We start from the raw sequence: 14,864 nt of genomic DNA, 5'->3' as shown, positions 1-14,864 counted from the left end.
AGTCTCAGGCTGGGCCTGGAGGTGCTTGGCCTTCAGGTTCCAAATGGGAACCTTAATGTTAGGATCTCTGCAGCTTTGAGTCTTCGCCCATTTGACCTGACAGCAGCAGCAGTAGTTAATAATAACAAGAAGAATTGCAAACTCAGCGTGGTGTGTGCTGTGGGCGGGGCACTTCCTGTGCACAACTCAGCCTTCATTCAGTCTTCCTGGCAGCCCTGTGCAGTGGGCACTGTTGTTATGCTCATTTTAAAATCAACCTGCTCCCTCACAGTGGCAGAGCCACAGGGAGCTCCAGGTGCCTGGCTCCCCAGATTGTGCTGTGCTGCTTCTCCAAGCCCTTGGTCTGACCCATTTCCTCCTCCACTTCCCTCCTTTGCCCAGTCCAAGTGGAGACTGGTGTACCAGCTAGACTGCAAGCACTTTGTACTTTAAAATTCCAGCTCTAAGTTGGAGTTGCGAATCCTCCATGAGGCCTATGAATATGTATAGCTGCCAAATTAGGAATCTGTGCTCTTACCCATGTGGTGTAACCATGAGGGAATAATAACTAGCTCAGCTTTAGCTGAGTGCTAGGCCCAGTGTTCCCTCTTCCCCTGGATCCCTCATGAGCTTGGCCTTTGGGAAACCCAAAAGGGGTTCAGAGAGAGGCCTCTCTCTTAAATGGCTGTCAAGTCAGGTCAAAGAGGAGGCTGTAGACCTGATTTCTGCCTTTTCCAGGTCACAACTACTGCTCGGTGAACAATGGTGGCTGCACCCACCTCTGCTTGGCCACCCCGGGGAGCAGGACCTGTCGTTGCCCTGACAACACTCTGGGAGTTGACTGTATAGAGCGGAAATGAAGATCAGAGTGTCTTATCCCCATCCAAGTATTTCACAGCAGCACCCTACTTGAAACTACTTGGTCCAGATTGAAAACTGCCCTCCAGCTGACTGACCACTGGGCCCAGGCTAGCCAAGCCTAAGCAACAACTTTCCCCTCATTCTTCACTAGAACATACACCCTGGACTTCTGCAGTGGGAAATCTCTGCACGAGGACAGGATCACCCACCCTGACCCCAACACTCAGATGAGCTCATAGAGCCCAGCTCAAAATTAGGTGCCATCCAGTGCCCTAAGTCCTTTCCCCAGGGTGAGCAGACTCTTCACAGGCCTGAGTGGTCCATTGTTCTGTGGCCTTACGAGCTCAGCCTTGATTCTGAGCCACCTACCATCCTGGCAGCTCCTTGTCACACCAGCCAGGGCCTTCCTAGGTGAGGTTGGGAGGGAGGAAGGAAAGGAGGGAGAAAGCCCTCACAGGCTTCCTTTCTTTATTCGCATCTTTTTCGCCCCTTCATCCTACCTGAGGTGACAGCTGTAGTGTGTGTGCTCTGCCTTTTAATTGCACCATCCTAAGAACATACAGGTATTTAGTAGATGATAATGAGTAGCACCCCCTGGATAAAACATTGGCATTTCAGCAGTAGTCTTTGGTAGTCAAAGGCTTAAATTGAAAGGTATTCTGAGGTAGGAATTTTAAGATGTAGAATCAGATGTTTGGGGATAGGGGATTATGTTCATGTGCCTTAAATTATACCAAAGATCACCAAATTATTTCTCTCTGCCCAAAGCACCTGCTTCTCAGTCTCTGATCACTAATGCTGTGCTAGTCTTCAGTGCCACTGCTGGTACCTGTGTTCTGTCTCCTCATGGAGACCTGTCTGAGGCACAGGCTGGGACTGGTTCCGGGTGACCCATCACAGCACCTCATCTCTGTCCTCCATGCCTGAGAACCAATATACTCTCAACCACCAACTCACTTCTTTGTTTCTCTCTCTATCTGTACCTCTTGCTGTATGTATTCTTACTTAAAGACACAATCCAGGAAGATCTAGTTGAGAGTTTATATTAATAGTTCAGACCCCTTAATTTCTCATTGGTCTAATTCAAGGGACCATTGCTTCATTTCATGTTTATGTTTCTACAATTTTTTTGTGAAAAAAAAATTTCCTGACCATATGAGTAATTAATGTTCATCTTTTTTTCCAACCGTCTCCCAAATTCCTAAAACAATAGAAATTTTGGATTGAAAGTTGAGCATAAGGAGTTTGAGTTGGTAGAGGGTAGAGCAAGGGCAGAGAGAAGACTCAGTGGAAAGCACCACAGAGAGACTGAGGGAGAGCAGGAAAGGAACATCCGAGAGGAAATGTTGGGGGGATTCAAGAACAGCAGTAACTAGCCCCTTTAAATAATGCCAAAGAGATGGATGGGGAGCAGGAAAGGTGAACCCCAGAGGAAGGGGAGGGAAGAGGACTTAGGAACAGCAAGAACAAAAATCCTTAAAAAGTGCCAAAGAGAAAATGGAACATTTTGCCAAAGAATGCTTATCCTGAGGACATGGAAGATTTTGCATGAAATTCTCCCTGTGGAAGGATTCCACTTTCTTACAGGCCCGGCACACTCAGCACTTCCTGCTTCTGTCCTCACCTGCCCTGCAGTACCTGGGAGCCTGGGTTGCGAGGGTGGCTTTCTCTATACAGTTGGGTTTGAGAGGCAACTATATCCCCAAGAATCACAAGATTTGGGGAACACATGGACCTTATATGTAGCACAACTCAATAAATTTCTTTTTATATTTATCATTCCATATTAAACCCTCTATATCAAATGTTCAACATGATGTTGTATGATTTTCATAATAACTTTTCTTCATTTCAATAGACATTCTAAAATGTTTCAAATGGTAAGTTCTTAAACTGTGGAAACCATTGAAGGTGCTTATTAACTGTTCTCCCAGATTATACAAGTGTTGTTGAATGATTCCTTGAGTTTACAGCTGTACAAATATTAGTGCAGGAAATTAAAAAATTTTGTTAAAAAGAAAGTCTCCGTGTTTTCTAAATGAGAGTCTTTCTGTTGGCCGGTGGGGGCAGGGGCAGCTTCATGATGGGAAAACAGATGAGTTAATAATCTGCAAAACCCGTGAAGCCTAGAGATTCTTCCTCAGTGTTAAAATGAGTTGTGCATTTCCCACAGTTCACAAAGACTTAGGGACTTGGAATTGACTCAGAAAGTATTCATATCATAGGCCCCAAACCACACTTTTGCACATTGTTTACATTTTTTTCTAGAAAATATATCCTAGCTGCAGGGAATAGAATTTCCTGTTTCAATTCTGAAAGTGAGTTTCCCCCCACTCCTCACCTTCAGGAGGAGGAAGATGCTTTCTTGACAGTGGTCTGATCTGTTAGGTCACCCATGGGCAGAGCCACCCTATGTCTCTGGAAGGGCTGAGAATGGCCTCTGAGCAGGACAGAGGAAAGGGGGCTCAGGTGGCAGGACCGAGGTGCTCTTGTCGTCTGCAGACAAGGGCCTCAGCACGTGAGGACCCACCTGTGAAACGTCACTGTCAGTGGAATCCACGTGCAGTCTGCCCATGTGAGTTGCTTGAAATGGACACTTGTCTTGGTGTGAAATTTTCCAGGGTTTTCTACTGGCTGTAAAACTTAGTTATCTAAAGATGACATCAGGGAAGATGTGGAACAGGAAGCTCCAGGGGTCCATCCTCCATCAGGTCCACAGCTGACCTGGCAGGCGCTCTGAAGCCACTATTTGGTAACTCTGGGTCCAGCAGAACCCGTGCAGCACCCAGGAGGGACTGGGAAGAGGCTGGTCAGTGTTAGTGAACTTCAGCTTTGGCTCAGTCACATCTACCCTCTCCCAGGACATGCAGACCACATATCTGTGGCTTTCTGGAGCCGGGGAGCAGGGGCACTAAGAACTGGTTCTCTGAAAATCAGGATCATATATTTCTGAGCATTGAGTTCTGGTTCGTAGAGAAAATCTTTGTGACACTGGGTTTGGCAGTGGTTTATTGAATATGACATCAAGAGCACAAGCAAGAATGGGCTCAATCCTCAGTACCAGAGAGAGAGAGAGAGAGAGAGAGAGAGAGAGAGAGAGAGAGAGAGACTAAACACACAAAGAAAAACAACAACCAAAAAAAAAAAAAAAAACAGATAAATTTGACTTCACCATTAAAAGTGTTTGTGCATTGAAGGAGACAGTGAAAAGAGACAGTCTATTAAAAGGGAGAAAATATTTGCAAAAACAATACCAGATAAAGAATTAGGATTCAGAAATATAAAGACCAACAACTCAACAACAATAGGAAAAAAAATTCAAAAATAAATAATGGATATGAATAAATGTTTTACAAAGACACACAATTGGCCAATAAACATGTGGAATGAAGCTCCTAGGGCTGGAGGTGTAGCTCAGGGTTGAAGAACTTGCCTGATGCTTGCCATGTGAGAATGAGGCCTCGGGTTCAATGCCCAGCACTGCAAAAAAAGGAAAAAGGTTCCTCATCATTAGTCATGAAAGAAATGCAAATCAAACCCCAAATTTGGTACTACTTCATACTAATTAGGAAAAAAAAAAGTGCAAAGTGATGTGCAAAAATCGGAACTTCTTTGCATTGCTGGTGGGAAAACAATTTGGTGGTTCCCCCCAAAAGTGGAAAACAGAATTACCCTGTGATCTGGTAATTCCACTCCTAGGTACAGACCTGCAAAAATCAGCCGGGAGGACTGGAACAGATAGGTGTAAGCCAATATCCACTGCCACATTCCTCACCATAGTCAGAGGGTGGGAACAACACAGGTGACTATCAAGGGATGAACAGATAAACAAAATGGTGTGTGCATGCTGTGAACACATGCAGATTCAGCCATGAGGAGGAGGGAGGCCCAATACATGCCGCAGTGTGGATGAACTCAGAGACCTTATGTCTCTTGAAGTAAGCCGGACACAAAGGAAGAAGCACTGTATGAGTCTACTTACATAAAGAATCTGCACTAGACAGATTCATAGAGACTGAAAGTAGATTCGGAGGAATGGAGTTATTGCTCGATGGTTTCTGAGCTTTTGTTAGTGGCCATGAAAAGATTTTGAAAGTAGACAGTAGTAACAGTTGCACAACATTGAGAATGCAATTTGTGCCACAGAGTTGCACACTTAAACATGGTTAAAGGACAAACTTCATGTCTAATGTATATATATTCTACCGCAGTTTTTTTAAAATTAATAAGGTAATACACCAAAAAACATTACCCATACACTTTAAGTGAAATTTATAGCATGTGAATTTTATCTCAGTAAATCTTTGTTTTAAAAAACTTCTAGTTGGGCTGGGGTTGTGGCTCAGCAGTAGAGCGCTCACCTAGCATTTGCGAGGCCCTAGGTTTGATCCTCAGCACCATGTAAAAATAAATAAATAAAATAAAGGTATTGTGTCCAACTACAACTAAAAAATAAATATTTTTTAAAAAACTAGTTACCTAAGTTTGGCAAAATGCCACTCGTGGTGGCAGCTGGCTGTTTGCTAAAGAGCTTGAGATCCTGATTAGGTGCAGCTGTGGAGGGACTGCAGATGGGATCAAGGTTACTAATCAGCCAACCCTGAGACAGGACAAAGATCCTGGGTCATCCAGGTGGGCCTTCAGAAACAGACAAGGAAGGCAGGGGTCCACGAGGTGAGGCAGATGAGGGCCAAGAGCAAGACAGTGCCACCTACCATTTCTGGGTCCTGAGTGGAGGATGGAGTCGGGAGTGGAGGAGAAAGGTGACTTCTAGAGGTGAGAACAGCTCCCGGCAGGTGGGAACCTCAGTCCCACAACTGTAGGGTGTAAGGAATGGTGGAAAAGCTCCGTAAACTCAACAAACCCAAACAACCATTTTATTAGCAGGACCATAGCGGCCAGTAGCAGAAGAGAAGGGGGGGAGAGGAGAGAGGGGAGAGAGAGAGAGAGAGGGGAGAGAGAGAGGAGAGAGAGAGGGGGGGGGGGAGGGTGAGGGGAATAGAGGGGGAGAGGGGGAGAGGGGGAGGGAGAGAGAGGGGGGAGTAAGAGAGAGAGCTTGAACAGGGTGTTGATATTTATGGGCTTAACACAGGATGACGAGGAGCAAGGTGAGTGGGCTGTTACTTCTTCATTGGCCGAGAGTTCGTGCCACTTCAGGGATTGGGGGTGCACCATTCAAAGTTTGCGCCATTCACAGGGATTGGAGGTGACGGTTTGGGCGCCATTCAGTGCATCATGGACCTGAGCTCCCGGAAGAGAAGCGCTCGAGGCGCCATCTTTACCAATATAGGGGATGGGGGCTTGTGAGCGGATTCTTCCCAGAGCCTCTGGCAAGGGCTTCAGCCTGGGACACTGTCAGCAGAGGACGTGGCTGAGCCACATGGGATGGCTCTCCTGCCCCTCAGCACTGAAGACAATAAAGGTGTTGGTTTACAAGCTATGTGAGTGTGATTTGTCACACAGTGATACAGAACTTTCTAATGCACTTGTTGCAGCTGGGTATTGCCAAATGGAACATGTCTTGTCCCTTCCATGTGTCCATCGGCCACCCTGATCTGGGCCCCAAGAGGCTGATCAATGCCGACAACATTTGGCCTCTCCTGCTCCCTGGGTTACTAGCAGGAGGCGGAGGGCAGGTGGGAGTGGGATGGGGCATCTCCCTGACTCCCGGCCACATAACTCAGGGCAGGCTGAACCCTTGACTGAAGGTCACAGCCCCTCTCAGGGTGTCCCTCTATCTACACTCTGCCTAGGCCCCAGGAACCACCCCCCCCCAGGCTCGGGGAGGTGACAGGCCCCTGTTTTTCCCCCCGGGGACTGCTCTATTCCTCTTCATTTCCCTGCACCCCTGACAAAACTGTCAACCTCAGACAAAACTTTAATCCTTCCTCAAGGGATTTAATTTGAGGTCATCTGTTTGTTGTTGTGACCCTAAATTAGAAATTCATAACTTCATGATCCCTACTTTTGTGTGTTTGAAATTTTATATAGTTTGATTTCTAAAAAATGTAGAGCTATCTTCTAGTTGTATCTCATTTAATTTTGTACCTGTGCATTACAGTATAACTAACGGGAAAATTACACAGAGGTGCCCCAAAAGGTACAGAAATGTCCAATTTATTTACTAGCTCATTTCAGTTCTCAGACTTGGGACTGCTGATGGCAGACAGCTTGTCCTGCTCCTCCAGATGTCCCCAGCTGCACATAGCCATTTATCAGTCCCTTGTTGTGCTCAGGAGTGCCATTGCCCTGTCCTTCCTCAGGTCTACCTCTAAACTCCACAGAGCCTGGTCCTCCACACAGCACAGTCTGACCCATGTGAGACTGGGCTTGTGCTCCCTGTGTCCCTCTGAAGACCTCCCACCAGGCCCTCCCTTGGCCTTCTCACCTTGCCCACCTTGACCTAACTGGACCTCAGCTCCTCCTCACCCCTTCTGCAGATAGGCAAGGTCCAGCTGTCCTGCCTCCCGCAAGGGGGACTGGGTAGTCAGTGGGGAGTTCTCAGGGCCACCCTGCCCTAGAGAGGGCCAAGCAGGATGTGGGAATCACCCATGCACCCACAGCTCTTGCTTTTCCTGCATATTGAGCACGCTGACCCAGGGCCAACTCCCTTCTTCCCCTTCCCTCCTGCTCTGCTCAAGCTCTCCTGGGGGCTGTAAGGCACAGGGGCTGCAGGCCTTTCTCTTTTTAACCTTGGCTCACTGTCATTCCCACCACCGTGCTCCCAAGGACAAATGGAGGGCCCAGCATCTCATTCCAAAGGCAGAGTCAAAGGTCAGGGTATAGAGAAAGGGTGCCCTCAGGCTGATGCCTCAAGTGAACAATCCTAGCATACTCACCCTCGGGGGGTGAGAGACAGTAAGGGCACCACCTTCAGGGGTGAGAGACAGTAAGGGCTCGTTCTCACTGGATCAGGGTTCCCAAGCATGGAGTCCCCTCCTCACCAAAGCCATTTACCTCACTACTGAGAGCAAAGAAATGCTCTTATCCAAGGAACAAGGGTTTTGGGGTCTGATTTACAGTCTCAGAAGCCCTTCTGTTCTTTTCTTCATCTATTCACAGATTTTGTTTAAAAGCCCAGACACATGGCCCAGCTCTGCTCTGTGCCCAGATGGACAGCCCCCAACAACGCCTCTGCTGTATCGGGGTTTCTGACACCACTAGAGAAAGGAAATGACTGATCTCACCTTTGCCCTTCTAGGAGACAGCAGGTGGGTGTGAGGCCAGGCTAAGTCAGTGCAGGTGCTTCTGGGTGTGCAAGAGGGCAGCATCCTGCTAAACCCACCATCAGTCAAAAAGCTCTGGAAGTGCCAAATGTTCTTGGCAGCTACCTTACACCTGACCCAGCTGCCCAGTGAGGGACTGCCTGGGGGCTGCCGCTGCCCAGCATCATGAGAGAGGATGGCACCCCACCTCTCCAGCCAGGAGAAGAGCAAAATTCAAATTGAAAGCATGGCTTCTACTTTATGCACCATTGTGATGTCAAAAAAAGTCACAATTCCAACCATCATAAGTCAGGGATGCCCAAAGAATGGAAGAACAGAGTGAGGTGAGGATGTAGAGCCACTCCTCATTATCGAGGTAACAGAAGTTCACTCACATTCGCTCAGGAGCTGAGCACCTGGGCTGCAGAGGGGCTGCCCAGCAACCACGCGGAGGAGGAGGAGGTGGCCCATGTCCAGCCCAGTCGCCCACTGGCTGAGGGTCCTGTGAGTCCACACCATCTTCCTCCTTGGGGATCCCCAGGTGGGCAGAGCCCTCTCTCTGTGGCATTTCTCCTTGTGAAGCTATAAACTGGAGTCCTCGACACACCCAACCAGAGAGCCCTGCGGAGAGCACAGCACAGGATGGACACCTGCTTCAGATCTGGCAAATGTGGTCCAACCAAGCAACTTGCTGTGATTTCAAGACAAGAGCTTCATCTGTTGCTCCCTGATGAACTGATCCCCACACATCCCTCCCGCCCCAGTAAAACCCTAATCTTTTCTTTGGCTCTCCAGACACCCCCCCGCCAGAGGACACCTGGCCTCGTGTGTCTGAGGTTGCAATCCCGATTTTTGTATTATTCCTAAACAAACCTTTTATACTTGGAGACTCATCTCTGGTTTTAATTGACTGTTATTCTTCATGTACCTCCACAGCACCACGCCAGGTGGTGACAAGCATCTGGTAGGCTCACACAGAAGCAAGGGAATTGCGACATTATTATTTAATCATACAAGTTTAGGGGGTACTGTGTGATAATTCGACATATGTAGGCAAAGTGTAATGATCTAATCAGGGTAGATAATATTTCCACCTCAAACATTTAAAATTTTTATTAACACGTAGTAATTGTACGTATTCATGAAGCCCTAACCACGAATGATCCCTATGAAAATTAAGTCATGGAGGAGCCCCGAAGCCTTGAGCCACCGGCTGTGAGAGCGGCCTGATGCTCAGGTGGGCAACTAGAGGCAGCAGAACAGCCAGGGTGCTCCAGCCCAGCCACCAGGTTGAACTCCCCGGGGACTGTTCTCAAGGCAGTTCCAGAACAGACCACATGAGGGCAGTCAGAGCCCCTCAATGTCTGGGGAGAAAGAACAGGGATGGGCAGAGTTCTGATAAAGCCACCAGCCTTCAACCATGGGCTTCCCCCGGGGCTTCCCCCTGGGCTTCCCCCTGACTACCCTGTTTAATTCTGATGACCTGCCCAAAGTCCCACCTCTGAACGTCATGAAACCTTGGGGGGATCAAGTTTCCACCCTCAAAACCCCATGATGTAGGTTAAACTCCAACATGAGTTGGGGAAGATACAAACCATACTAGTGTGTACAGACCCAGGGGATATCCCCAAGGTGAACACACAGTGGAAAGTCATGTTTAAGGGCAAACAAGAATTTGGAAGTTGAAGTTTGTTAGCAACAGAGCGCATCTAAATCTTCAGGGGCATCCTCCTGCCCTGTGACTTTGAGTAAACAATGCCCTGGCAGAGGTGCCCACCAGCCCTACCTGTTGGCCCTCCTGCCCTTAGTGAAGTTGCCACTGAGATACATAAAGGAGCTTCTGGGGACATGGCACCAGACACACATAGTGGCATCTGATAACCATGACTTTGCCCTTCCAAATAAGGCAACCGGGTCAAGGGTCAAAAGGATACATAAGTTACAAGGCTTGAGTGTCACCTGCATTAACATAGTTTTCTTAATATTCCAAGATACGGAAAGGGAACGGGTTGAGATTTTAATACAGATTCCAAGTGTGATCAGCTCTTAGGAACCTAGAGCTGCGTTTTGTTGGTTGCTTTAATCAAACAAAATAAAGGAGAATATGTACCTTGTTGGAACCCTCTGGCCCCTCCTCACAGTCTCACTGCCCTCCCTGTGAAGTGGTATTACAGAAGCACCCAATGCTCTTGAGGACATAAGAGGTGCCTTGCAGCCCCAGGGCGGCAGGTGGCGGTGAGGAGGTGGAGAAGGTGCCCCATGCCAAAGTCAGGTATTCCTAGGACACGTGTCAGTGCCTTTAAAAATCATGTGAGTCTTTCATTAAACTCCATAGTATATAAAAATTTAAATATAAAATACTATTTTAACTCTTTAGCATCTACTATGGGTTGAAATGGGGGTCTTCCAAAAAGATATTTGAAGTCCTAACCCCAGTACCTCAGAATGCAATATTTGAAAATAAGTGTTTTGCAGATATAGGAAAATTAAGATGGAGTTATTAAGATGGGGTTGTTAGAGTGAACCCTAAGGACTGGTGTTCTTATTAAAGGGGGCAAGTTGGACAGAGATAGACATGCACTCAGGGAGAATGTGCAGAGACGAAGCCAGAGGCCAAGGTTCTCAGATGAGTGAAGGGGCACCCAGATAGCCAGTGTGCCCCCAGGAAGAAGCCAAGGAAGAGGCTGGCACGGACCCCCGACAGTCCTCAGGAGCAGCCCTGCCAACACCTCCATCTCAGATTCCACTGAACTGTGAGATCAACTGTGGTTGTTGAAGCCACCCCTGCAGACTAATAAGCAATCAAACCACATTGGCACTTGACAGAGACACACCACTGCCACCCCATGTCTCCCACCCTCCCCAGCTGATGCCCATCTCAGAAGACACAGTGGAGCTGCATGACTCCTCCAGGGGCCATGGAAACACACACAAAAGCACTTCACGGATTCTTGAGCATGAAAAGTCCAGCTATTGCCAGGAAGTGGCAGGGAAAGGCAAAGAGGCTTCTGGGAAATGGTGACATCAACTAAGTCAAGATGACTGAGTGACTTGGAAGCCTACCAGGGCACTCAGGAAAGCATTCAAGCCTCTATCAACTTATAGGCATGAAAAGCCCAGGGATTGCCTCTTTAATGGTCCCACATAAATCAGCTCAGCACATAGAGTACTCAAGTATAATTCCTACAGATGCAACGTAGAAGAACACCAGCCTTCTATTTAAGGGCAGTATTGATCTTAGGAGCTCATTCTACGTGGACACCATATCTCTAATGGAAAGACAAGGAACAGACATCCAGAAAATGACGGCACACACGGTGCATTTTGGTGGGGTTTGAATTCCCAAGGGAGAAGAGATTTGGGCCAATATTTTGTTCAGTAGAAAAAAGCCAGAATTAGGTTATAGTACCAACACTGGAAGGCATTTAAGTACCTCTAGTTGGAATGCCAAGAATGGTTTATATTAACACGACGTCAGGCACGTAGAAAGCATGGGGACTCCAGGCCAGCTTTGTAATGGCTTTCGTAACGATACTGAAGACACAAATGATGAAGACCGGTGCTCTCCTTGTGGACGTAAACATGAACGGGCCTTAGAACAAGATAAGGGCCAGCATGGGGTCACACCAAGGTCTCTACTTCATTCCTGAAAAAAATAATAAATTACTCAATGAATTATAAGTTTCCTGATGTGACTCTTCAAGATGCAAATCTTTTTTTTTTTTTTTAGTTGTAGATGGACACAATACCTTTATTTTATTTGTTTTTATTTTTATGTGGTGCCGGGGATCGAACCCAGTGCCTCACACGCGCTAGGCAAGTGCTCTACCACTGAGCTGCCGCAGTCTGGCTGGGCACAAAATCACGAGCCACTCACAGCTTTGTAGATTCAAACAGCAACTCTTTATTCCCCAACTCACACCGGCACTCTACACACGTACTGGGGAAATTCACGTTCTCCTCCAAATTCACGTTCTGGGCAAAATCCCAAAATACTCTCTGAATCCCACGAGAACTCAAGAGAACTCAACAGGAACTCAACGAGCAGGCGCGCCTGAGGCAGCAGGATACGCCCTGTTCCCAGCAGGGTACACCTTAAACCTGGAACCGCCCTAAACCCTGATTGTCCTAAACCGGGAACGCCCTAAACCCCGATCCGCCCTAAACCCGGATCCGCCCTGGTCCTTGAGCAAGGTCACCTTACATGCAATGACACTGCAAATGACCTGGGTCATGCCATGCGTCATTCTTACTTAGCAGTGGCCCTCAGCACTGAGCCACAACCCTGGCCCCAAGATGCGAATCTTGATGTATCGATTGTAAAGAAAGTGTGATGAGAATAGGACACTTGAAGACTCCAATGCCTTCAACCACCGCAGGGATGTCATAAGCAAAGCCATGAAGTTTGAGAGGAAAACAGAGGATATTTCATGAGTCTATGATTTTTTTTTTTTCTTGTCATCATTTCAGTTCTTTGGTCTTCACTTGCTGTGTCAGTTCTGGGGAAGGCAGGTTCCGAGCAGCGTTCCCAATACTTTCAAACAGATTTCCTTTTTAATGTCAACAAATGTTTCAGCATCCTCTTGAAATAACTGTCTTTGAAGAAAAGAGAGGAAATAATGAAACTGTGACCCTCCTAAATAAAGTTGCTTATCGTTATCATCAGATCAACTGGACGCATTGAAGAGGGTCACCCACAAAACTCCCTGACTTTAGGCAACTGCATTCACTTTAGGCGAGGCTTGGTGCACATGGAGGGTCTAGGCCCTTGCAATAGGATCAAGGAACAGCACACTTTGGGGACCCCTGGCCAAGGTACAAGGTTTGTCAGTGCAGGCCTCTGTCACACACCCAAGGATGGCAGCTGTGGAGAAGGTTTGAGTTGGGACGAGGTTAGTGGAGACCTTGAGTCTTGGCTCAGCTGCTCTCTAGCAGCTCGGCTAATCTCATGGAGTCTCCATGTCTCTTCTAAAAAGACGCCTTGTTGGGTGGACCAATGGTACAGAATAGAGGACACAGAGACCAATCCACAAAATTACAACTATCTTATATTTGATAAAGGGGCTAAAAGCATGCAGTGGAGGAAGGATAGCATCTTCAACAAATGGTGCTGGGAAAACTGGAAATCCATATGCAACAAAATGAAACTGAATCCCTTTCTCTCACCATGCAAAAAGTTAACTCAAAATGGATCAAGGAGCTTGATATCAAATCAGAGACTCTGCGTCTGATAGAAGAAAAAATTGGCTCTAATCTACATATTGTGGGGTCGGGCTCCAAATTCCTTAATAGGACACCCATAGTACAAGAGTTAAAAACAAGAATCAACAAATGGGACTTACTCAAACTAAAAAGTTTTTTCTCAGCAAGAGTAACAATAAGAGAGGTAAATAGGGAGCCTACATCCTGGGAACAAATCTTTACTCCTCACATTTCAGATAGAGCCCTAATATCCAGAGTATATAAAGAACTCAAAAAATTAAGCAATAAGAAAACAAATAACCCAATCAACAAATGGGCCAAGGACCTGAACAGACACTTCTCAGAGGAGGATATACAATCAATCAACAAGTACATGAAAAAATGCTCACCATCTCTAGCAGTCAGAGAAATGCAAATCAAAACCACCCTAAGATACCATCTCACTCTAGTAAGATTGGCAGCCATTATGAAGTCAAACAACAACAAGTGCTGGAGAGGATGTGGGGAAAAGGGTACACTTGTACATTGCTGGTGGGACTGCAAATTGGTGAGGCCAATTTGGAAAGCAGTATGGAGATTCCTGGGAAAGCTGGGAATGGAACCACCATTTGACCCAGCTATTGCCCTTCTCGGACTATTCCCTGAAGACCTTAAAAGAGCGTACTATAGGGATACTGCTACATTGATGTTCATAGCAGCACAATTCACAATAGCTAGACTGTGGAACCAACTTAGATGCCCTTCAATAGATGAATGGATTAAAAATGTGGCATTTATACACAATGGAGTATTACTCAGCACTAAAAAATGACAAAATCATGGAATTTGCAGGGAAATGGATGGCATTAGAGCAGATTATGCTAAGTGAAGCTAGCCAATCCCTAAAAAACAAATGCCAAATGTCTTCTTTGATATAAGGAGAGCAACTAAAAACAGAGCAGGGAGGAAGAGCATGAGAAAAAGATTAACATTGAACTGGGACGAGAGGTGGGAGGGAAAGGGAGAGAGAAGGGAAATTGCATGGAAATGGAAGGAGACCCTCATTGTTATACAAAATTACCTAAAGAGGATGTGAGGGGAAAGGGAAAAAAAATCAAGGGAGAGAAATGAATTACAGTAGATGGGATAGAGAAAGAAGATGGGAGGGGAGGGGGGATAGTAGAGGATAGGAAAGGTAGCAGAATACAACAGTCACTAGTATGGCAATATGTAAAAACGTGGATGTGTAACCGATGTGATTCTGCAATCTGTATACGGGGTAAAAATGGGAGTTCATAACCCACTTGAATCAAATGTATGAAATATGATATGTCAAGAGCTTTGTAATGTTTTGAACAACCAATAAAAAAATAAAAAAAGTTAAAAAAAAAAAAAAGACGCCTTGCAGGGCAGTAATCTTAAGTGAGGTGAGGCTCCCCACACAGAACTGAGAACCTTTGCTGTCACCCCAAACATTGCAGGGACCAAGAATCACCAGTCTGAGGGCACCTGGGAATAAAGAGCCACTGGGTTGGAGGAGGAAAGCAGTGTCAGCTGCACTCTGGACGAGACACTGCCTGTCCTTCCATGAACTCAGAACTTTCCATCTCCTGGCTAGGCGGCATCAGGCCTATTGTC

General features: G+C 46.7%; 1 protein-coding gene across 1 annotated transcript in view; it reads left to right on the top strand.

The window, feature by feature from the left end:
- Nid1 (nidogen 1) overlaps window positions 1–2,652 on the top strand; it is a 70,786-nt gene extending 68,134 nt beyond the window's left edge. The window contains exon 20 of the mRNA XM_027948013.2: window positions 718–2,652. Coding sequence (XP_027803814.2) covers window positions 718–839 — 122 coding nt within the window. The 3' untranslated portion in view covers window positions 840–2,652. The remainder of the gene's footprint in view (window positions 1–717) is intronic.
- Window positions 2,653–14,864: the final 12,212 nt, after the last annotated feature.

Source organism: Marmota flaviventris, chromosome 12 (genome assembly GCF_047511675.1).
Source record: "Marmota flaviventris isolate mMarFla1 chromosome 12, mMarFla1.hap1, whole genome shotgun sequence".
Classification (NCBI taxonomy): Eukaryota; Metazoa; Chordata; class Mammalia; order Rodentia; family Sciuridae; genus Marmota; species Marmota flaviventris.
This window is presented reverse-complemented; position numbering and strand designations above follow the sequence as displayed.